Below are 22,658 nucleotides of genomic sequence, written 5' to 3'. Positions count from 1 at the left end.
GCCTCCTCCTCCGGCCACCAGCCCGCGCCGCCGGGCAGGTCCTCGCGGCAGTCGTCGCGGTCCTCGGCGGCGGCGGCGGCGGCGGCGGCGCGCAGCCTGCACGACCGCCACGACGACGTCAAGTCGCAGGACTGGTCCGCCGCCAAGCTGCTCGAGGAGTACGACCCGCTCGACCTGACCGAGGTGTCGCGGCCCTACGCCTACGTCGCCGACCACGTCGTGCGCATCGACACCTCCGTCTCCATCGCCGACGAGATCGCCCGCTACGAGGAGGCCCTGCGCGCCTCGGCCCACCCGGCCATCGCCGCCGCCGGAGCCGCCGCCGACTCCGCCAAGTCCTCGGCGGCCACCGGCAAGCGGCGCGAGGGCTGGTTCGAGAAGCTCCGCGACCAGCTGCAGCGCGACGAGGACATCCGGTGGTACGTCGTCGTCAACGGCGACGAGGAGCGGCAGTGGGGGGCTCCCCCTCCTCCTGCCGGAGGGGACGAGGGAGGCGGACACCACCGCCACCACCCCCAGCAGCAGTGGGAAGAGGACGAGGCCGCGGCGATCTCGGACGCGGTTGCTGCCTCGGCCTCGATGCAGGAGCAGCGCCATGCGCAGTACACGCACCAGCAGATGATCTTCGAGGACGCCGACCGGGACAAGGAGAAGGAGCGCCGCCGCGAGGAGCTGCGGCGGGAGCTCGCCGGCGACGAGAACATACTCAAGGACGTCCGGGACCTGCCGCAGCAGCAGCAGCAGCAGCCGCCCCGCGTGCCGGACAAGGTGGGACCGGCGACGCCACCCAAGGGGTCCGGGGAGAGGCAGGCTCCGGCCAAGGGCGGTTCGAAAGGCGGCGGGCTCCGGAGGCTGTTTGGGCGGAGTAAAGGGTCGGAAGGGACGAAGGGATAAGGAGGGGGGATAGGAGTTTGTGTGTCTATTGGAGAAGAAATTCAATTTTGGCGTTGGGAAACGGAAAAAAGGCCGGAGCATCTAACTATGATTTTACGGACTCTGTTCTGCAAAAGACGTCTCAAGGAGCCAAGTCATGGGGGCCGATGGGACTACGAGGAATCTGGCGGGTGTAATTCGTCACCGAGAGCAAGAAGCGAAGATCTCATGCAGCTAGGCTGTGTATAGAGGCCCGTCGCATCGCCTACAAGGGTAGAAGGTCAGTGGCCAAATAGATCTTGTCCCCGTTTCCAAAATGACGAGAAGGCAGCTTTTCTGAACAATGCGACAAAGTGTCGGCGAAGTTCGATAGCCTAGACCGAGTCTGTCTTGTAGGATCATCTTATGCATTGAAGACAGCCAAGCTGTTAACTGGTTTGAGTATCACGACTTAAGTGTAAGAAATGGAATCCCTTTTCTTGTTTGCCAGACGTATTTCTTGATGTGACACCAAACAGTGAACATCCCCTAATGAGTCGTATATACAAGGAATCCTCAATTAACAGCCAGCCGATATAAAGTAGGACGACGTTGGAAGGAAATGTGAAGAATTGGATAACTTTTTTTCAGAAGCTTGCCGCCACCGCCGCCAACCGTCTATATGCATTTCTCGCCATGTTTTTTTTGCACTTATGGTATCAATACGTCAAATGAAAAAGTAAGTGATGCTCATGCAATCGTATACCCCGTTTCCTCCATGCCTGAGAATATTCATCTCGATCCTCCTGGAAATGTACTGCTCTCTACAGCAGCTCCGACTTCTCCGTTGTTGGCGTCGTCGTGCCTCTCGAGTGAGACATGCTGTACGGTGCCTGGGATGACGCATTAATATCTTGGACGAATCATGGGAGCAAAAGTCGTCAGTTGATGAGAAATAGAACTTACCAAGACTTGCTTAGCGCTGGATATTCTCCAGGCCAACTTCCTCACGTTGCCATCGGCAGGTACCACAGCCGGCGCGAACTCGACTCCAAACATGTGGTGGATGGCATACACAACCCGGCGAGCGTACCGGCTGTCTCGCTCCACGTGGCTGCCGAATGGCTCATCGGCCGTGTTAGGGGCGATATCCGGGTCGCGGTCGAGGCAGTCGCGGACGACGGGCAAGAGGGCCTCCTCAACGGCCTGCTCATAGAGAGCTCGAGAGGGCGAATCAGCATCGACATCCTCTGCCTCGAAGCGTCCAATGCGCACCTCGAAAGGCTGCGAGATGGAGAGCACGTTGTGGCTAGCATCGTGGTGGTAGCGGAACTCAAAGACACCCTGGGTCCACCACAACCTGTCGCCCTCGAAGACGACCTCTCCCTGGACGAGGGCAGTGCCATCGGCGCTCTTGGGTCCGGGCTTATCCGAAGAGACGATACCAGTGTCCACAGCCGTGTCATACTCGCCAGGGTTCGTGGGCACCCAACGGCCGAGAGAAGGCACCTCGGTAACCTCACGAGAGCTGTTGTCGGTGACCATGTAGAGGCCAATCCAGTCCTTCTTGCCGTGGTTGGCCGGAGCGGTCCACTTCACCTTGATGGGAGCACCATACTGGAAGACCATGGTCTTGACGTCCTTGGGCACTCTGGCCGAGAGGCTCTCCTTGCCGGTAGATCGCTCGCTGATTCCCTCGGGAGCCAACTCGCCTCCCATTGCCAGGGAGTATTGCTTGGGGTCGATGCCGGCAAGATCGGCGGAGAGGCGCGTGATCGTCAGACGAGCCGGGTACTTGTTGAAGAGGGCAGTGGTGTCGCGAACAATGGTCGAGACGCCGGCTGCCAGCTTCGGTCGGGCTGTGTCGACGAACTCATCCACAAAAGACTTGGTCTCGTCAAAGACCTTGTCAACGCTCATCGACCACTCCTTGACCGGAGGCGGCAGAGATCGCTTGATGAACTTGGTCAAGCCAGCCTCGCGCCGAACGTTCCTGCCGTAGACCTTTTGCATGTGAGGCTTCTCGACGTAGGTGATGAATCCGATGGTCAACAGCTGGCTGATCAGGGCGAGAATGAAGATGGACCTGCTCCAGGTGATAAGCGCAGCACCCCACAGACCTGCCGTGCCCATGACACGCTCGGGATTGTTGAGGAAGCGGTAGATGGACTTGTAGGTCAGCTTGCTGCTGCTGTCGAAGAAGAAGTCGCCAAAGAACCAGCCAAACTCGCCCAGCTCATCGTAGATGCTGGTGGCGACCCAGACCTGCAGGGCAATGAGACTGAGGCCCAGAACGTGCTTGAGGATTGCGCTTCCATAAGACCAATCGTCAGGCAGGTAGTAGAGCTTCCAGCACGCAGCCATGAAGGATCCGTGACACATGATGAGGCTGAGGTGGTACATGCCCTTCCACTGCCTCCAGGCTTCGTGGACGCTGTCACCGTACTTGACGAAGTGACGAGTGAACATCTTTTGGTTGGACTGCAGGTTGAGAATGACACCCAAGCCAATAGAATACCACATACGCCAGGCCAAGGCATGGACCACGAACAGGCCTTGCCAGAGAGAAGTGTTGGGGCAGACAACTGTGAGCGTCATCAGATAGCCACAGAGTAGAAGTGCAGAGTAGTCGGTAACGCGGAACAGATCAAAGTTCTTGAGGCCCAACAGGTCATGCACGGGGGCAGGCGAACCTCTGTGAGTCTGGAGCTCCACAGGGCGGTCGAAAGATCCCGAGTCACTGCGCTCAGAGTTGGCACGGACACGAGGCTGGGGCGGGTTGTAGGTCTTCTCGATGTGGGGGTTCTCAACCACGGCCAGGAAAATGAGCTGAGACAGGTGTGCGCCGATGGAGATGAACAGGACATCGTAGCTGGCGGCCATCATGGAGATGCCGTAGTACCCAGCGTAGCCGATCGAGTACATGGGGTGAGGTGCCATCTCGAAGACGCCGTCGAAAGTCAACTCTTGGTCGATCAAGTAGAAGAAGTCGCCCCAGTACCAAGCAAAGTCCTTCACGACCCGATGGGCGTCGAGCTTGACCCAGAGGTTGAAGCCGATCAGAGAAATACCCACAACCCAGCGAGCGAGCGCCATGACGGGGTTCTCGCCATCCGGCTGGGAGCCGCAGATCATGGCAAAGAGGCAGTAGGACACAAAGTCACACATCAGAATCAGATCCACGATGCGGCGGAAGACCAGCCAAGTGTTGTACTCGATGGGCGCCTTCTCAAACTCGTAGTCCTCCGGGATCTTGGCCTCGAGCTCTCGCTTGAGCAGATTGTATAGCCATGGTCGGGGGTTCTTGCCCGTCGCAGGGTTCTCGAAAATGCCGCTCTTCTGCGCCTTCCGCACGAGGGTCTTGTACTTGGACTGGACGGTGAGAAGCCAGCCAATGCCGATGTTGTAAGATGCGCGCCAGAATATGAAGATGGCGGCGAAGACGGGCCTCTTCAGCCAGGCGGGCAGGTAGTAAGCCGCGAGTATGTGGAGTCCAAGAATGGCAAGGACGGTGATGTCAGACAGGTTCTTTGGCTGTCGGGGATCCAGAAGCTGAGAGACCATGTCATGGGTCGTCGGGACGACAAAAACTAACCAGAGGGGATCTACATGTCAGTAACGCTGCGTAACCACAATGCAAGCAGGGCTGGAAACCGCACAAACGGTGTGGTGGTACAAATGTTGCAGAATCACACGTACCTGTGCCGGCCGGGGTGCGTCCGTATGTTTTCTGTGGCTTGTCAACCTGCTCCTTGGGGGAGTCGGTGTCAGCATCAGCATCCTCGGCGAATGCGACGCGCGCCGAGGCCGGGGCTGCAGCTGCAGCTCCGTGCCGTTGCCGCAGGCTGGCCTGCTCGGCCAACCGGTCCGCAGATGTGCTCATGACAGCGGCGGCAGGCTCTAGTGCAAACAATATACGTCGAGTGGCTAGAGCTTCTGGTTGCGTGGGAGGAAAAGGCCGTTTATGGGCGCTCCATCAGAAAGAGAGAGAGATGGTCGATTTCGCTGCAGCAGGGCTGAGGAGAGGTGTGAGTGAGAGAGAAATGGCGATCTTGGTTTTAACTGGGCGCACGATTCACGACTCGGAGCAGGTGGACTGCGTAGGTCTGACAGCTCCGGGATCCTGGTTCCTGGGAGCTAAGATAGCTCACGTTATGTCTGGGGTTGTGTTTCTTCGCAAAAGGTGGGCAACAGATGCACAAACCACAACCGGTGGATGCAAAGGGTGGCCAGATGGTTGGCAGAGGTTCAAGCACAATGGTCTGAGTGCTTTCCTTTAAAAGATACGTCACGAAACAGACCCGGGAGATCGGCTCGTTGTTTGTTTGAGGAGCTCCAAGCCAAGATACTCTGTCGGTCGTGTTGCAGATGCAGATCCCGTTGTCAGAACTGGATGGAACGGCGAGTGGATGAGCTTCTTTGCTTTCCCCTCCACTTGTGCCTTGGACATGAGCTTTTTGTCACATGCCGGAGCAAAAAAATGTGTGGGTTGGCGCAAACGGTATTCCCTGTCTTTTTCCTGTCTTTCTGTCTGTGAGGAATTAACTATGCCCTGTAACCCCAATAAACTGCCAGGGACAGGCGCTTGTGACGCTTCTGACCAAAGCTAGAGGGGTTTGTGTTGTAACTATGGATCTCCAGTGCTGCTGTCCTTACCCGAATTGCCCGCCAGAGCCGCCTGTCACTACGCCCCAGCCCCCACTAGTTTACCTGTAATGGAAGCGGGGTGGGTGTTGGAGACTGGAGGGTGTTCTCGGGAGTTCTCCCACTGGCTGGTGCCCTTGGTTGCATTTTGCAGGGCCTTTCGAACCGCGGGTTCTTGTATTGCCGGCTGCAACATGAATGAACATTGATTAAATCACCATCACGTCACGTCGGTCCGTCCTTGCACATCGCGACATTTGCTGCAAGCCTTTCTTGCTCTCGGGGATCTCGTGCTCCTATGCCAGATGTGGAAGTGGAATGGCAGAGAATACAATGGATGATGGGGACCACCACGATATTCTCCCAGTGGAAATTAGTTAGGTAGCTCATGAAGGCTAAGATAATACTACAGCTCCTAGGCGGGTCCTACCGAGTACCTATGTACAAGGTAGGAGGGCCTGGCAAGATCAAGCCATGCAGCATTCCCAACAAAAATTATATGAGAGAGGCATTTTGGTAAATTGCATTGATTGTTAGACAGGTCTTGCTCTCGTCTTGTTTGCAAAGAAGAAGAAAAAAGCATGTGATAATGGCAAGGGTCCTCCTAAGCCCTCGCCTATCGTAGCTCACGACACCACATGTGGTTAGAATGGGACATCTGAGGCAGAGGACCCTTGATAAGAATGTGGCCTCGCGTGGATACTCTCTCGACGGATCGTGAACTGTTGAGGAAGTCTTACCGTTTACAGCAGTTGGCGGATGTGTAAGCCCATAAGAACGGACAGCGGGCTCATGTGCTCTCTCTCCACTGGAACTGTCAGACAAGAGGCTCTGAAGTCCGAGAAAATCCGAAAATCTCCACGAGCCAAACCTCTACCGTCTGCCAGCTTCTCGACCTCAAGAGTAACTTTGCCAATGACACCTTTCCTGAGCCAACATGTTCGAAGTAGGCCAGTATCTAATGGGTATGCTGAAGGCCACAACTGGACTCTACGGATTTGTATTGTTCGGTACGACCACTGGTGTATATCAAAGGAGAACGTGGTATTGTCAGTGTCACTCTGCAGGATAATCATTCTCATTCTTTTCGAAAGTCCCGCTTGTCCAGAAAGCAGAAAGCAGTCTATGCATAGTTTTTCATGACCTAGAAAAAGACTCCAGTGACAAAGATGCCTCGTTATTAGACACACACCCGCCCCGTCCTTCTCATAACATCCGGCATTTCTCTTTTCTCCTCCCTCTCCCCATCGCGAGCAACCTAGTTCGCCTTCTTGGCAAACTCTACTCTCAGAATAAGATGCTTGAAACCCCAGCCGTCCATCTTGTTGCACGCCTTGACCGCGTCGCTCCTGTCGGCGAAGCTGATGAAGGCGAAGCCCTTGGCCAGACCGGTATCCCTGTCCTTGGCCAAGAACACGCGGGTGACACGGCCGAAGCGCTCGAACATATCGCGCAGCTCCTGCTCCTCTGCCATCTCCGAGACCTGTAGTGGGAAGAAAGATTGAAACGTCAGCAACTCGCTACACTCGCTTTCATAGATAATGATTTCAAACGAGGAGCGGGGAAAAGAAGGGGAAAAACTCACGTTGGTGACGCGCAGGGTCGCAAGGTCGTCCCTCTCGCCAAACTTGCCGCCCATCCTCTCGCCGCCGGCAGCACCAGCCCTGTCTCCCCGCAGCGCAGGCGGCACGTACGAGCCCTTCTTGGCGCCGGGCCCGCCAGCAGCCGCGCCGCCAGCGCCCGCGGGACCGGGCTCGTCGCCCATGCCGGCGGCGACGTCGGCGCCGCCGGCCTCGCCGATGGGCGCCATCGTGTCCTTGTAGGGGCAGCGCGCCGTGAAATGCTCGCCGTTGCAGATACGGCACTTGACCTTCTTGTCCTTGAGCTTGTCCTTCATGGCCTGGGCGTTGGCGTCCTTGCTCTCGTCCTTGGCGTCCTTGCGCCACGTGGCGCTGGGCCGGAAGATGATGTTCTCACCGACGCTCGTCGTGTCCGGGGCAGGGCCGGCCGGGTCCTTGGCCGACAGGCCAAACTTGGCCCAGGTCTTGCGGTCGGCGACGCGCGGGTTGACGACCTCGCGGTGCGTGGTGAAGCGGACCCGGCGCGTCGTCTTGACCTTGTTGCCCGACTCGTTGTATCGCCAGGTGATGATGGTCTTGGTGCCATCCTTGTTGGAGATGGTCTGCGGCGGCGGCAGCTCGGCGGCGGCCTCCTCGTTGTCGTCGTCGTCGGCCCAGTCGTGCCTGTAATTTTGTGCAAAATCACCACATTAGCGAAACTGTCCCTCTCCTCGCTGCGCATCCATGGTACCTCCCCCCCAGCATTCGGCGCTGGCCCTAGGGTCTCCCAAAACTTACCTCTCTCTGGTAGGGATCGTGGCAGCCATCTTGAAAACGTGTCTATGTCTCGTGAGGGCGGTCTCGTGGTGTCGTTTCAAGCGGTTCTTGGGCTCGTCGTTGGCGATCTTGAATTTTGGCCGTAATGGAAATTTAATCGTCGCCTCTGGAAAGTGTGGGGCAATTTGCAGAGTGTGTGGATGAATCAGCGCGGGGCACTGAGGAAAGTGGTCTTATCATCTGCGCACAGAAAAGCCGCGTAAAACTGTTAGTACCGGGGTTTTCACCACTTTTTCTCGAGACGTGTGACACAGTAAGGCAGCAGAGCTCGCAACGACGAAGCTCTTGATTCGTTCTGTGGGTAGCAGGCCTTTCTATCAAGAAGGATGGATCACTTCGGCGAAGATGTTTATCACATCTTAATAGCCCGTACCTCGATATTCGTCCCCAGCTCAATTCAGTGTTTGCATTCATTCTGTGGGCCAAGCAGGGCATTTGACACATCAAGATAGTAATGCAAGTATCTCATATATCTGTTTCTCATTAATCATCTTCCGCTCTCTTGACCTGATGCCAGACCGAGCTGCTCCTTCTAACAAGGTCTTGCTCAAACGCCTGGGCCAAATGTCATGATCGCCACGTCTATCATGTGTCTCAGCTAATATACAAGAAAATGAGCAACATACAGGATGCCTCCCTATATCTGCTACTTGCCGGCTCCAAAACTGAACCATTTCTTCTAGAGCGCCCCATTATAGACGTACGTTCTAGGAGAGCGCAAAGAGTGTGACTCGTTGCCTGGTTGACAAAGAAAATAACGGAGAATGATGCACAGCGTGCATTGTGTGTAGATCGGCATATGACCCCATCTATGCCAGTTAAATAGGATAAGGAAAGGTGTGTGTGAGTGTGTGTGTGTGTGTGTGTGTGTGGACTTGACTGGGTATTACAAGATACTACAATGGGGGGGATCGTGCTAAGGAAATTTCGTTTGTCTTGTGCTTTCATGCCCTTGACCGGACATTATTGATGTCAGCCATCTTCGGAGGCAGAGGAGGTAAGGCGCAGGTCGGTGGCGGCGCAGGCGGCGGCCCTTCCACGAGCTGTGACATGCTGCGCCGGTTCAGCAGGCCCTTGTCATGCTCATGCACTTGTAACTGATGATGGCTCGGATGAATGCCGACGTGTTTCGGCACGCTGCCGTATGCGGGTGGACTGTTCCGCAGTGGGAGTTCGACCTGGGGAAACGCCGCAAGTCGGGGGTTCAGGTCCCGATGTGACCGTGACAGACCGAACGAATCAGAGGGATGTGCGAACATGCTCGAGCGTTTGTACGTGGCGTCGCGTGGGCTTGCAGGCACAGGCGACATGCTGCCTCCTCCTGGTCTGTACGTGGCCATCGAGGACCGACATCGCGGGGGTTCTTCCGCAATGTCGGGCATGATGCGCGGGTGGGCCCTGGGGATTGGTATCGGGCTGGGCGCAACGGACTTTTGGGGCTCGGGTACGACTCGTACCTTTGTATCCACAGGCCTCAGGGTTTGCAAGCTCGATGGTCTCCTCGGCTTCGTGGCTGGTTGATCTGTCGGTTTCGCAGCCAGGTCGTTATCGCGGGTGGCAGTAGCACCGGCAAACACCGTCGTAGCATTCGAGATTTCCGATTCGGGGGTGCTGAGGTCGTCAGAGAGTCCATTCAACTCTCGTGGAGATGTAGGCGAAGCCGTTCCTGGCGACGGCTGATCGGCCACGATGGAGAGAGGCCGGGAGAATCCTAGTGAAGGAGGTGGTGGCCTCCTTGGTGGCCTTGCAGGAGGTATCCTGCCATGTGCGGGCGGCGATGTGACGATTGGTTCCAGAGGAGGAGACTTGATCAACGAATACCGCTTACTCACTGCCTGTGGGACACTGAAATTACGCGTAGTCTGCGGGGTGGTTCCAGTAACGAAGTCTCGTTCCTGCACCGCATAGGTCGACTGGGGCCGGGGCGGCGGGTTTGAGGCAATACGAAAGTCGACTAGAGGGTTCACAGTCCGCATCGACTGTCTTCGGTCCAGGATGGCCGCAGCGTTGGGCCGAGGCCTTGCTTGTGCCTCGGGAGGTAGGTCATGGTGCATCGACTCGTCGGTAAAGCTCGCAAAGCTGTTCCGCATTGGTGAGCACGGCGGCGAAGAGCCCTCCGACGTCACAAACGTCCTCTGCCCTGATGAGACGCAAGACAGGCGAGCTGCACTATCTCGGAGACTCTCGAGGTGTCGCCCGTCCTGTGAGATCATACTATTGGTTGCCGACACATCTTCAAAGGTTTGATCGAGAACTCCTTCGTTTTCCGCGGCCTCGACCGGAGATTCGACCGGGCTTGAAAGTTGTTGCCAGGGCGCATCCGAGGGGAGAACGCGCGAGAATCGATCAGGGTCCCGGACAACCAGTGTTCTCTGGCTGACTTGAGATCGGAGTTGAGCTTGCGCTTCCATTTTAGGCGTGCCCGTCTCCGAGAGACTCCTCTTGCCTCCCAAGTGCTCAATTTCTCTGCGCAAGGTGACGATCCATGATTCCATGTCCTCGGCATTCTCAAAGACCATCAAGCAGTTCGAGGCATGTCTCCGGTCACCGACTTTGAAAGGTAGCCTTGTGAACAAGGATCTTGAGTCCGCCGTCTGTGTTCCGTCGGGATCCATATTCGTAGAAATCTGTAAGACCCAGTGTTTCCCTGGAATTAGATCACTGGCGAAGGCGGCAGATTCTCGGCCAAGCTGCAAGATCTTCTCCGGAAGCCGATCGAAGGTGCCCTCCCCTGCATACTGGAGGAGATAGCCAGAGGTGACGAGGATGTATAGTTTGGTCGTCCATTCAAGCTTTGAGGACATGGAGTTGTTGTTCCGCCTGTGCTTCTTCTTGGACTTGTCGTAGTCCATCATAAAGTCCTCCATAGGCTCCGGCGAGGCCAGGCCGTCTCTCAGCGAGAAGCTGCTTTTGTGGCCATGAGCACGAAGGAGCGTGTCCGCCGAAGTCGTGCATGCCGGCAAGGACGCATGTTTGATAGCCTGAGGATATGCCTTGAACAGAGGCGGCGGATCCCAGTTCGCGACCGAGGCACGAGCTGGTTTCAGGCCCGGTGTTGGCGTCTTGCTTCGTGGCGGTGGTGCAGGCCTACTTAGCTTGTCGTCGGCATTCGTGTCGGCCGTGGCCAGCGCCACATCCGACTTTGCGGACTGGAAGCCGTAGGGCCAGTTGCTGATCTCGGCAAGAGAGGCTCGTATGCCGGCGGATCTCGACGAGCCCGGTTTGGACGTGCCCACGTCGGCTTCACTGAGGTTCTTGTGGCGGCTGAACAGGCCCCTCAGTCCTAGCTTGGATTCCCGCTTGTTAAGCTTCTCTGCGGCGCCGTGTCTCAGAGGTATGCGGTTCTCGTCACTGGTCGAGCGGTCCAGATCCGGGGGCCTTTGTCGCCGGGAATGGCCGACCTGGTTTTGCAATGCCTCCAGCGCCCCCAGGCGGTGCACTGCGGTATCCGAATCTACCATTACCGGCTATTCACGAACGGTTGAGATATTGTCCGGCACAGTCCACAGTGTTTCCTCTGGTAGATAGCAGTTGCCCGGGTAATTTATACAGCAGCGAGTGACGTAGCGTCGTGAATCAACAACAACGGCATTCCGAGGTGCCCACGAGCTAAACATGCGATGGAATGGCGCGTCTTAGCGGAGAGACTTGTTCACGACCGCATCTGGGGTGGTGTGGGTGTGGATTCGCCTGAAGCCAGTGAGATACCATAGGTAGCTGGCTCAGTGTCAGGGAGCAGTGAGCCTCGTCTCCCAGGTCCGATTCCGCAATACCGCAGCCGATAACTGTCTGTCCGGGAAGCTTGAGGGGCAGTGACGGGGCCGGCGTTCACCAAGGTCGTCCTCCCTGAGTGAGCTTGCTGCAGGACAGAGCACAAGAGAAGGAAGAGCAGGAGAATCACAACTTTACAAAATGACAGAATAGCGGACCAGGGTGCAGTAATGTACTTGTATACTCCGTACATGGGGGTAGGGGGGAGGGCTCGAAGAGGAACAAGAACCGCCCACTTGGCCGGTCCAGGATTAGACTCGAGGGGAAAAAAAGAAAGGATCAAAGGACGGAGATGGGGTCTTGCGGTGCACCCACCGTCCTTGGACCTCGAACCCTGCAAGTATGCGTGCAATGTGCGTGCGTCGTGACAAGAAGCAAGACACACCAGCAGCACCCACAAGCTGGGTCCTCGAAGACCCCCTACCCATGCACAGTCAATCTCCACGGCCAGATGGTGTGTGTGCAGGGGTTCGTTCACAGTGCCGCCCAGGACGGTACCTTACTCCATACTTGGATCTCTCCCACGCGCCAGGGCATACCGATGGCAGCTGGAGCATCCACTTTGACAGTCAAGTGAGTACAAGTAGGTGACTCCTAACTACCGCATCACCGTCGAAATGGGAGATTGTAGCTTCATCGAGACACTGACCTTGTTGGGCGAGGCATTGCGCTTGTGTTGGAGGAACAAGCCGGTGGACTGCTACTTCGTATGTGCTCGAGAGGCTCGAGAGTCTCTCTGCCGGCAGCGTATTATCTAATGAGCAGCTCCTATTGCAGGTATATGGCGATCTGATATAACAACATAATCTGAGCGCTGCCCAATGGATGCACTTGATCGGTCTGAGGACCACAAATACGCACGCGTGCGTGCGTGTGGTTTCCCACCCGCTGGGCCGCTGATAGCAAGCTTTGCTCTTGGCTCGGGAATAGTCCGTCAAGCAGCCATCTCAATCCAGGTGTTGTTAGAAAGCAACTCCTCTGTTTTTCCTTCTTCTTTTCTTTTTTACTGTAATTTTCTTGCAGGAGCTGAAGGAGTAAAAAGGAAAAGCGAGGGGGGAAAAGGATGCTGAAATTGAAACAAGCAGGTAGGGCTTGAAACCAAACAGGGGTTACTCGGCCTGGAAAAGCGCCCATGGCTGCAGGTGGGTCGGAAGAAGAAACGGCACGGTCTTGACAGGCAGCGCGGATACGGCCTCGAAGCCCCTAGTCCGGAGAGAGGCAGCAATCCCTGGATGGTTCGAAGATCTTTGTCTTGCCATCATCGAGGCTACCTGCCTGAGCTGTCCTACGAAGTACAAGTCAGATACAGCAGGCAGTGCGTCTTCCCACCTTGCCAACTTGGCCGTCGACCCTGCCTGGCAAGCCTCGTTTTAACCAACGCGCAGAAGCTGGTCCCGGGCGTCCAGCCAACTGTCGTGCCCGTAGATTTCTTGTTCGGCTGGGTTTTGTGAGACAACGGCAACGGGCGGATGGTTTGCAGCAAGGTCCTGCAGCGTGCCGTCCGTCGAGCATTCCCAGCCACCAGCCGCGCACCTGGTCGGGACGGCTTCCCTCGTGGACTCGCACGGGAGACTGAGGGATGCGATGTGATTCGGTCTTGGAGGCCCAGTCTCGAACGGGACCGTACATGAGACTGTGTAGAGAAGTCGCAGGCACAGAAACAGACCCGGGTCGCGTCTCGAGAATATCTATCTTCGAGGCCGCGCACCCGGTTGAGGCTCCCTCGCAACCCGAAACAGCACCCTTCTCGTACTCTTACAAAGTTAGGCGAGAGAAGTTTCCATGAGCCCCCTGCTTCCTACCTGACCGTGTGTTTCACAAGCACGCTCCAGCCCGGGCAGCCCCAGACTGGCTGTGTTTCTATCTTGTGACATCAGCTAGGCCAGCTTGGGAAGACCAGCACGCTGATCATGGCCTGGCTAACAGTCCATTGTTGTGGTTCCTGCGTTAGCACATCTCCTAAGAGCGCCGCGGCGCCCTTCAAGGCCCATAGTTCATCCTTGGCTTGTTGAATGGCAGTCTTTGTTGTACTTTTATGTTCCAACACAAAGCCGCAACCCAGGCGACATGATGACCAAAGCGATGCATCAAAATTGGCCGGAAGACTGTCGACTCGCACGATCTCTGAAGGAGCAGTTGACGATATCTTGATCGGGAACAAGGGTCTGCCAGGTTCAGTAGGACAGCGTTTTCCTCCGTGCTTCTCCATGCCAGTTCCCGGCTGTAGTGTCCGGTACTCAGTATGGATATGGGGCGAGGGCATGAGCCCGCTGTCTGATCATGTCCTAGGTTCCATCGCGGGTCGCACAGTATGCGCACACATCAAGCACATCAAAGGACATTTGTCTCCCTTGCAGCGGGGAAACCGGCTTTCTGGCCCCTCTCCTCCGCTGTGTGAGCGAGATAGCGTATCAATCAATCTCTGATCAGTACAAGTACAGAGCGCGTCGTCCTGTTAGGGGCAGGATTCGCTAGATTCTCGCCTACTGCAGCCCTAACAAGATCTGGGAGCCACCAGGACAAAAGCACCGTGGCTGCTTGATGGTACTCATTGCTGCAGGTCTAGTACGAGGCAGCTTGCCACGCGTGCATGTTCCTGCGTGTGGGATTAGGATGGTCTCACCACCAATTACATCTGCAGCAATGTGCTCCGGACGGGTCCCCAGGACACGGAAACATCGCGAAATCGATAGTGCCTGTCTCACCGCGGCCGGTTTTACGGCACAGTAGCCCAATGCCCGCTCGTGTCGCCATATGGCTGGCTTATGGGCGGTGGGCCAATGATGGAGGACCAGAGGGGGAATCGGAGCTTGCAATCTCGATGACAGCGAGTTGCACAAGAATGACGATACTGAGATACAATCAGGCCGTACAAGTATTTCATGGCGAATTGACACGTCTGCAAGAGAACCCGCTCCTCCTCGCTGACTAGAGCGAGACTTGTGACTCTTGGTCTAGACACAGGTAGTTGATACTGTATCGGTATCCGGCGACGGTCGGAGCCCCAAGGAAGCGCGTGTCGTCTGCTGACGTCGCCGCAATCACGCGTTTGCTGAGGTGCTTGTAAGTTGTAGACGCCTGGGGCCCGCCCGGCGCTGTTCAGTCTTCGCCCGGTAAGCGGTGCTGGCCGGCGAGGTTTATCCCATTACCCGGGATGAATATTGACATGGTATGTGCCCATTAAGACATGGTTCCCGGGTGTGCGAGATTACCATGCATCGATAGCATGGCGTAATATAGACACACTTTGCGAGCTGATGCAAAGAAAAGAAACGAAACGAAACGAAAAGCAAGCAAAAGTCAAATCGCTGTGATAGCCAGGCTGGGAAGAATTTAGTTATACGCATACCCAGTGGGGTTGATGATGATGATGATGATGATGATTCTACCTCGTTCTATCACGCCAAAAACACTGCCTCTTGGTCGAATGATGAAAGGGCCCTGCCGTTATGAACAGCCGCATTCATCACAGCAGTCATTAATTTTCTAACAAGTGCAAGAGGTAGCAGGTTTGGAGTGCCTCTGTTGCCCAGCCGCCTTTGTACGTGGAGACACGAGGCTGGCTTTGGTATCATTCGCTGGCATTGCAATGTCTTGGAGATCGTCAGTTTCCAGAGGGCTCTGCTCTTTAGCTATTGACTGTGGCTAGAGTGGCTCATGGCCATCGATGACGGGCAGAGGATCGGACGCGAGGCTCCGTAGCACTGGGGATCATCGCTCGTCCTGCTCCCTGCGTGTTTCACAATTTAGACTCCGGGATGCGAAGGTAAAGTTTTGGCGTGTCCGCTGCCATGTGACGACAAGCCTTGGGTACGATTAGGGGAGGATTGATGATCGGCCCATCCAACCATGCGCTCAAGGTGAGGGTGGTGTTGCGGTGGGCTGGGCTGGAAGTCGGGTGAGTGGTCCGTGATCTGTTCGCCGCCGCATCAGGCGGGAGCCCCGCCAAAATGCGTCAGCTGTCCCCCCTTGAACAAACTGACGAAATGTCAAGACGCCAACGACGCCAGACAAAATCGAGAGTGATCAGCAGTCTCGACACGCACCAATTCCCCTGACCAACAGCACTCGCGACCGTGGGCACTCCAAACTCTCAAGGGCGATCGTCAGGTGTCATAGCCCGAGCCATTACCTCACCCCGCGTGGTTCGGTCCCCTTCGAAGCTGCCCACAGCGCCCCCAAGCTTCACCATCCAGTAATCCACCCGCCCTCACCTGCGCCTTACTCGCCAAGCTCGCATCTCGTCTCATGCCTCGAGCTTCGTCTTGGGGACCTCACCACCCACCCACCCCGTGTGCGACTGCCCTTTAAGCCGCCCTCTCCAGCTCACTGCCGAAGCCTCTCCGCAAAGCTCCACCGCCGCCACTCTAGGTGCGGGAACGCTGGGCGGCGCCTCAAATACCCTCCAGCTTCCCACGCAATGCCTGACCTGAACTCCCTACCTCCATCCTCTCCAGCATCCTTCTCTAGAGCCATGTCATCCTCAAATAACAGTGACAACGCTGCCGTTCCTCGGGGCGAGTCGCCGTCCTCGTCACCCAGAGCTAGTATCTCTCTCCAGGCGGCTGCCACCGTCAATGCCGGCCTACAACATGAAACCTCTCGAAGTATGCCTTTGCAGTTCTCCTCGCCTTTTTTTTCTCTTTTTTTTTTATACCTGGATCTACTGCTAACATCTGGCCCAGGAGGCTCTTCCAGCAGCTCTCTCGCACGGAACCGACAGTCCCCTCACTCAAGTCGTCGACGGTCCCAAGTCCTCATGAACCTACAAATGAACGATCCCTCGGTACCCGCCCCGGGAGAGATGTTGTCCGACACAAACCCCAGCAGCCAGGTGACTGCGAGCCCAACAATCACAGCCTCGCCTCTCCCAGTTAGCAGTGATCCACATCATCATCGGCAGCCAAGTTTGGGAGAGCTCCATCAAGAGCTCGAGGCCGAGCAGGAGGCTCAAGTTGTACGTTGGACCGCTTCCATTTTTAACCCCCCAGGCCTTTGTAGCTAACATGGTCGCACTCTGTGCAGAACCGCCTCCTGGGTATGATCAGACACCAACAACTCCAAATTCAGCAGCTCCAGTCGCAACAGCCGCAGAGTCAGTCAGCAGTCACGGGAGACGAGGCCTCGGATAGATCGGTGCCGGCGCCTGCGCAGCCTATTCCCGTGCCCGGTGCCGCACCACCATCGGTTGCTGCCGCTTTCTCGCCCTCCGGATCGCTACCGCGATCGCCTGTCCTCTCCCATCCCCGAAGCTCGTTCGACATGGCGCGTGCCGACCTTCAGCGCCGGTCTAGAACCCCAAGCCGAGGTGCCTCGCCCCGCCTGCGATCTACGTCGATTAGTGCGGACAGCGGTGATCCATGGCTTCTGGGCGGTCGAGATGAGAATGCTTTCTACCAGGCTGAAACTCAGATGCTGGTGCGTGAGAATCAAATGCTGCGCCACCGTATTCGAGAACTGGGTAAGGCTTGTCTATGCACCCCTCTATACCACCACCCAGCTAATAAATAACAGAGCGCCAGCTGTCAGAGATGGGCGGCCCTAGCAGCCCTACCACAGCACATGAGCCAACACAGCACTCTCATTTGGGACGCTCAACCTCGATATCAGAGGAGGAGTCCACGTCTGGAGCGACCCGTGCGACAGCCTCGTCGAATCCTCTGCCGACCGTTGCAGATGCACCCAAGGAGGATTGAGACGGAAAGGGAAATCTGCATTTCACGATTCACGATACAGCATTGTATGGCGTTACCGGACTTGGCCTAGAAGAAGCCAGACAAAGGAATGAGTGGCTTGATCTCCAAAATTGCTTATCAGGAGTTGGCAGGCATGGTATTCGAGAAGGCTTCACAAGACAGCAAATATTTGAACTCACCCAGTCGCTGAACAACTGGAGGCATCCAGTGCCGTGAGTTGTAGTTTCTTTTATTCTAAACATAGCCACCACGCATTGATGATCCAAGAATCATACCACAACCTCCGTGACTCAACTTGGCCAACTCGGTGCATCACAGACGTCACCGTGAACACAGTAGTAAAGCCATCGTCTCGCGGGCCGTTGCACTCGAGACAGACTGATGCACTCCGCTCCTGCGAGATCCTGGAAAGAAGCCCGCAAAATGAGACTTACATAGAGAGTAGTGTTAATGGTGGGGAATAAATCGTTTGAACAATTGGAATTTGAGCCGAGAGTTTGAGCGTATCCGGTATCAGTCATGGTGTTGCCGTCTCGGTGATGCCGAAATCGGCGAGGGCCGGGGACCAACAACACATGTTTTGGCGAGGTCATAAAAGCCTGCCTACTTACCTGGAACACATGTTTTTCTTGCATCTCCATCCAGTCTACATAATTTTCCAAGTCATGATTTAAGACGCACCCGCGCGCAACCACTGGAGGCAGGATGTTTGCAACTCAGCTTCGTAGTCGGCTTCCGATTCTGAGCTCCTCCGTCCGCCACCGGACTTTCTCGGCGACGGCCGCCAAGCCCGCCGATTTCACCCATGCCGTAAGTCGGCGACATCAACACCCGTGAAGCGCACAAAAACCCCACCAAACGCGCAAAATACAAACGTCATGATGGGCCACGGCTAACGTAGACACAGGTCATTGGCGGCGGCGTAGTCGGCCTGGCCGTGGCGCGGGCGCTGGCGGCCCACGGCCCGACGGTGCTGCTCGAGCGCCACACGGCCGTCGGGACCGAGACGTCGGCGCGCAACAGCGAGGTCATCCACGCGGGCATCTACTACGGCGCCGACTCGCTCAAGGCGCGGCTCTGCATCCGGGGCAAGCAGCAGCTGTACGACTTTTGCGCCGGGCGCGGCGTCGCCCACGCGCGGACGGGCAAGTGGCTCGTCGCGCAGACCCCGGCGCAGCGCGCGCGGCTCGACGAGATCCACGCGCTGTGCCGCGACGCGCTGGGCGTGCCGACGCGCTGGGTCGGCGAGGCGGAGGCGGCGCGCCGGGAGCCCGGGGTGGCGGCGCGGGCGGGCGTGCTCGAGAGCCCCTCGACGGGCATCGTCGACTCGCACGGCCTCATGACGGCGCTGCTGGCGGACCTCGAGGACCGGGGCGGCGAGCTGGCGCTCGGCGCCGACGTCGTGGGCGCGGCGCCGCTGGGCGAAGGCGGCAGGGGTGCCGGCGGGTGGGAGGTGCGCGTGCGCGACCGGCAGAGCGGCGAGGAGTCGGCCATCACGAGCGAGACGCTCGTCAACGCGGCCGGGCTCGGCGCCGCGGCCGTGCACAACATGATCGCGCCCTCCGCCGAGCGGCGGGTGCGCCTCTTCTTCGCCAAGGGCAACTACTTCAGCTACTCGGGCGGCGGCAGCAGCGTCCCGCGCGTCAAGACGCTCATCTACCCCGTGCCCGAGCCGGGCCTCGGCGGCCTGGGCACGCACCTGACGCTGGACCTGGCCGGGCGGATGCGCTTCGGCCCGGACGTCGAGTGGGTGGACTCTCCCGACGACCTGGCCGTCAACGCGGCGCGGCTGCCCGACGCCGTCAGGGAGATCAAGAAGTACCTGCCCGGGATCGACGAGCGGGACCTGACGCCCGACTACGCGGGCATACGGCCCAAGCTGAGCGGTCCCGGGTCCGAGGACTTCGCCGACTTTATAATACGAAAAGAGGAAGGATACGAGGGCTGGATCAGTCTCTTGGGCATCGAGAGTCCCGGCTTGACTAGTTCATTGGCCATAGGGGAGATGGTAGAGGGCCTCTTGTATAAATAAGTTCACCCACGGCGCACTCTCGAAGCCCGTTTCCCAAAGACACCGAAGCATAGTAAATCGTCACCTATTGGCTTTTTCTGCCTGCTTGCTACTCAAGCGACCGCTATGACAAAATGATCGCACCCTGGCTATTAATCAGGTATAAATATAAAATACAACGAAAATGCATCGCCCCTTCGTTACCCATGCTAGTCAAGGTATCTCCTTTCGCGCCAAAACCAAATAAACGCCGCATATTGCAAATGATGTAAAGCCGTCAGGAAGGACAGTGGGCGCGTTGCCAGAAGAAGAGGGCATCAACGCATCGTAATACTCGGGTACAGCTTCCTCGCAGTGATATTGACGTGGAATTCGTAGATACCGTCCTCAGCTCCCGCATACCTAGCACTAGTTAGCTTTTGTTGTTTCTTCGATGCAAAACGAAGGCCTAGTTAGGAAGGGAGCGCTTACAAGATCCTGCCATCCTCACTCCAAGCCAGGCCCGAGGTATCATCGGGTCTAGTGGGCTCGCTGGACCCATTACCATGTTGGTTACCATGCCCACCGGTACGGCGACGACTTCCGAGGAACACAGAGATCTCATCATCCAAGTTACGCACATTCACCTGGCTGATGAGCGAGCTCACAATGTTTGCGCGGTCCCTCCTCGCATTTGCCTCAGCCTCGTCGGCGCGCAGTGCTTCAGAAGACCCACCGGGTTCGACGGACAAATTGTATAGCGCCTCGAGATTGTCCCATCCACCACCGGCCCGTGAGTTGCTGAGTATACGGGACAGAAGGCTTTCGCGAGAAGGAGCCCTGCCTGCCTCGGTCTCGGCCAGTAGCCTGGAGAAAGTGTCAGTCTGTCGCCCCCCCTGGACAGCTGAGCGCCGTCGCTCGACGTCGGCCAGTTCCCGATCGCGAAGGCGCTGCTGTGCCTCTTGGAGCCGCTCTCTTTGAGCCTGCACATTCCCAAGTAGATCAGTCACTGTGCGAGAGACACTAGCACTCCGCTCTCGTGACCTTGTGTTGTCAGTGGCGAGGGGCGTCCGGGTTATGGTCCGACTCCATGGTGAGCGGGTTCCGAGGTACTCCTGCGCTGGCGATCGTACATCTCTTTCCCTCCGTCGCCGGTGCTCCTGGAGTGCCTCGAGGACCTGTGTCTCGTCTGCAGTGAGGGGAGTTTGGAATTGCTCCAGGGCGTCAGAACGGGGAGAAGGTCGCTCTGAGGAGGAGATGCCCAGCGTTTGCGCAAGTGATGATGGTTCATCGCTTCTTCCAGGTCGAGTATTGAGTAGATAAGGATCGATCGGGCTCTTCTCGGTCAGGTTGATATGCTCGTAATTGGGCTGCTCGCCAAGCCGCAGGATCTGTCGAGTCATAAAGCCGGCGCGGACATCGGCAATTCCCACTGTGCCTTGATCCTCGCTCCATGCGAGGAGATCAAAGGGCCCGGGACAGAATGCCATCTCGCGGATGGCGCCTGCGGTTGAGTCTGTTGATGACGCAAAGTAGGTGATGAGGGCCTCGTCTGGCTCGTGGAGAAGGCCAACATCAAAGATACAAATCATGCCGTATTGAGTCCCGACGGCGAGATATCTGCCCGTGCTCGAGAAGCAAGCAGCAAAGCTGCCTCGATAATTTGTGTTGTCGCCTTTCTTCTGGCCTTTGAGGTGGATCTTGGAAAACGAGCGCCATTCGTACTCGGGCCTGTCAGCAGAGCGGAATGGACCGCTGCCTTTGACTTCCTTCTCGACGCGCTCATGGATGTAGAGGTACGGGTCGTCGCAGATGGCAATGAGCAGTCGCCCGTCGGGAGAGATGACGGCGCGGTTGACACAGTCTGGGTAAGATATCTCATCTAGAAAGTCGGACGAGTCCGACTCGAGATCCACCGTGGTGACATGTTTGTCATTGTTTGCCAGAATGGCGACCGGTGTCGTGTAAGCTCCAGCAAAGGCGTCGACCAGAGCAGGCGGAAACCACAAGGTAATGCAATTGACCCGTTCCTTTCCGAACTTCTTGCTCTTGACATCATAACGACGTCGGCTCGTCCTCGAAAGCAGTGAGAATATGGCGTCACTAGGGGCTGGAGAGTCTAGATCTAAGGGAAGTCGTTCATCGGGGTCGAAATCGAGTCGCAGTTCCTGGCTTTCGCCACCATCATCAAGGCGAATAGCTGAGAACTCGCCGTGCTCTCCACCGCAGCACACCCAGCCATTGGCTGCCACTAGACACCGGGGTGAGAATGTGAGGTGCTTGATTGTCTCTGCCTCTCGAGTGGCGGTGTTCAGTTTGCGGATATCCTGGCTGTCTTTGCCTGTGGGAAAGTAGACATGGTCCCTCTTCGAGACACCGATTAGGGATCGCAGTTGCCAATGACTAATAAGAAGAGCTCTGATTAGCACGAGTGCTGTGCGAGGACTGGATCGCTCGGAAGGAGATGGTCGGAGAGACATACATTGGACTGACTTTGGCGCGGTAGTGGCGCCGAGGTTCCCTGAGGATCAACGACTCTGTCGGGTGGAAGCTATCGATGAAGTCACAAGAGTCAGCACATCTGCGGGCAAGATGGTCGAGGTATGGTAGACAGGAGGATAGCACGTACATGTTCTCATCTCTCACAGTCATATTAGCGGAGATGTAGAGAGGCGTTGCAGATCGAAGTCGGGGTATGGGGCTTGTGGCCAGACATGGACGTCGTTGGTGCCGAGTCCAGGCGCGCCGCTGTGGTCAGAGACTGAAGCCTGCCTCTCCACTCTCCACAGTCGCGGCGCGGAAAACGTGTCCAGGGAGGGACAGAGGGTTGGTGCAGAGTGCAACTACCTGAGCTGCAGATGATGTTTACACCATGGGTGCTGGTCGGAGGCAGAGTGCGAATGATTTGTGTGGTGACGCAGCGGATGCGATGGGTGGATGTGAGGTTGTTGGCTGGTCCAGGCTTAGGTAGGTTACGTTAGGTGATTCAAAAGAGGCTCCTCGGAGTGGAGATGACGTTTTTTTGGGGAAGCAAGCTGCTGAAGCAGAGCAGGCTTCTAGGGTACATTATGTATCTATGCTTCTTCTACCAATAGAGGCGGCCCATTATCGATCATCCATCAATCATCGATGACTGACTCTACAGGTGCAGTTTCGTTCCCCCTCTCGAGCTTGTTCATCCCTTTCGCCTGCCCCGATCAAAATTTGAAAGAGCTGGCACCAGACTGGACACTGGTGCTCTAGATCTGCTTTTAACCTTTTGACGACGGCTAATGATGAAAGGTTGATGCACTGCATAGATGGGATAGG

General features: G+C 56.8%; 7 protein-coding genes across 7 annotated transcripts; 3 read left to right on the top strand and 4 right to left on the bottom strand.

Moving 5' to 3' along the window:
- E0L32_004927 (uncharacterized protein) lies at positions 1-894 on the top strand (the record flags this gene model as incomplete). Its single annotated transcript, XM_031139392.1, has 1 exon — positions 1-894. A coding segment is annotated over one exon (894 nt), but the record flags the coding sequence as incomplete, so codon positions are not given.
- Positions 895-1,676: 782 nt separating this feature from the next.
- Positions 1,677-4,735, bottom strand: E0L32_004926 (uncharacterized protein; the record flags this gene model as incomplete). The annotated part of the gene is made up of 3 exons (XM_031139390.1): positions 1,677-1,745; positions 1,819-4,457; positions 4,552-4,735. The coding sequence occupies 3 exons, from the start codon at positions 4,733-4,735 to the stop codon at positions 1,677-1,679; spliced, it is 2,892 nt and encodes a 963-aa protein (XP_030996807.1).
- Positions 4,736-6,754: 2,019 nt separating this feature from the next.
- Positions 6,755-7,882, bottom strand: E0L32_004925 (uncharacterized protein; the record flags this gene model as incomplete). Its single annotated transcript, XM_031139389.1, has 3 exons — positions 6,755-6,979; positions 7,082-7,739; positions 7,854-7,882. The coding sequence occupies 3 exons, from the start codon at positions 7,880-7,882 to the stop codon at positions 6,755-6,757; spliced, it is 912 nt and encodes a 303-aa protein (XP_030996806.1).
- A 954-nt stretch (positions 7,883-8,836) lies between these two features.
- Positions 8,837-11,353, bottom strand: E0L32_004924 (uncharacterized protein; the record flags this gene model as incomplete). Its single annotated transcript, XM_031139388.1, has 1 exon — positions 8,837-11,353. One exon carries the CDS (start codon positions 11,351-11,353, stop codon positions 8,837-8,839), a length of 2,517 nt encoding a protein of 838 aa, XP_030996805.1.
- A 4,730-nt stretch (positions 11,354-16,083) lies between these two features.
- Positions 16,084-17,359, top strand: E0L32_004923 (uncharacterized protein; the record flags this gene model as incomplete). Its single annotated transcript, XM_031139387.1, has 4 exons — positions 16,084-16,270; positions 16,349-16,620; positions 16,689-17,124; positions 17,178-17,359. The coding sequence occupies 4 exons, from the start codon at positions 16,084-16,086 to the stop codon at positions 17,357-17,359; spliced, it is 1,077 nt and encodes a 358-aa protein (XP_030996804.1).
- Positions 17,360-18,064: 705 nt separating this feature from the next.
- On the top strand, positions 18,065-19,391 carry E0L32_004922 (uncharacterized protein; the record flags this gene model as incomplete). Its single annotated transcript, XM_031139386.1, has 2 exons — positions 18,065-18,169; positions 18,267-19,391. 2 exons carry the CDS (start codon positions 18,065-18,067, stop codon positions 19,389-19,391), a joined length of 1,230 nt encoding a protein of 409 aa, XP_030996803.1.
- A 296-nt stretch (positions 19,392-19,687) lies between these two features.
- E0L32_004921 (uncharacterized protein) lies at positions 19,688-22,001 on the bottom strand (the record flags this gene model as incomplete). The annotated part of the gene is made up of 4 exons (XM_031139385.1): positions 19,688-19,772; positions 19,842-21,752; positions 21,832-21,900; positions 21,979-22,001. 4 exons carry the CDS (start codon positions 21,999-22,001, stop codon positions 19,688-19,690), a joined length of 2,088 nt encoding a protein of 695 aa, XP_030996802.1.
- Positions 22,002-22,658: the final 657 nt, after the last annotated feature.

The sequence above is a fragment of the Thyridium curvatum genome, assembly GCF_004353045.1.
Source record: "Thyridium curvatum strain D216 chromosome Unknown NODE_24_length_455711_cov_82.946811, whole genome shotgun sequence".
In the NCBI taxonomy this organism is placed as follows: domain Eukaryota; kingdom Fungi; phylum Ascomycota; class Sordariomycetes; order Thyridiales; family Thyridiaceae; genus Thyridium; species Thyridium curvatum.
Note: the sequence above shows the minus strand (reverse complement) of the source record. Positions and strands in the feature narration are given on the sequence as shown.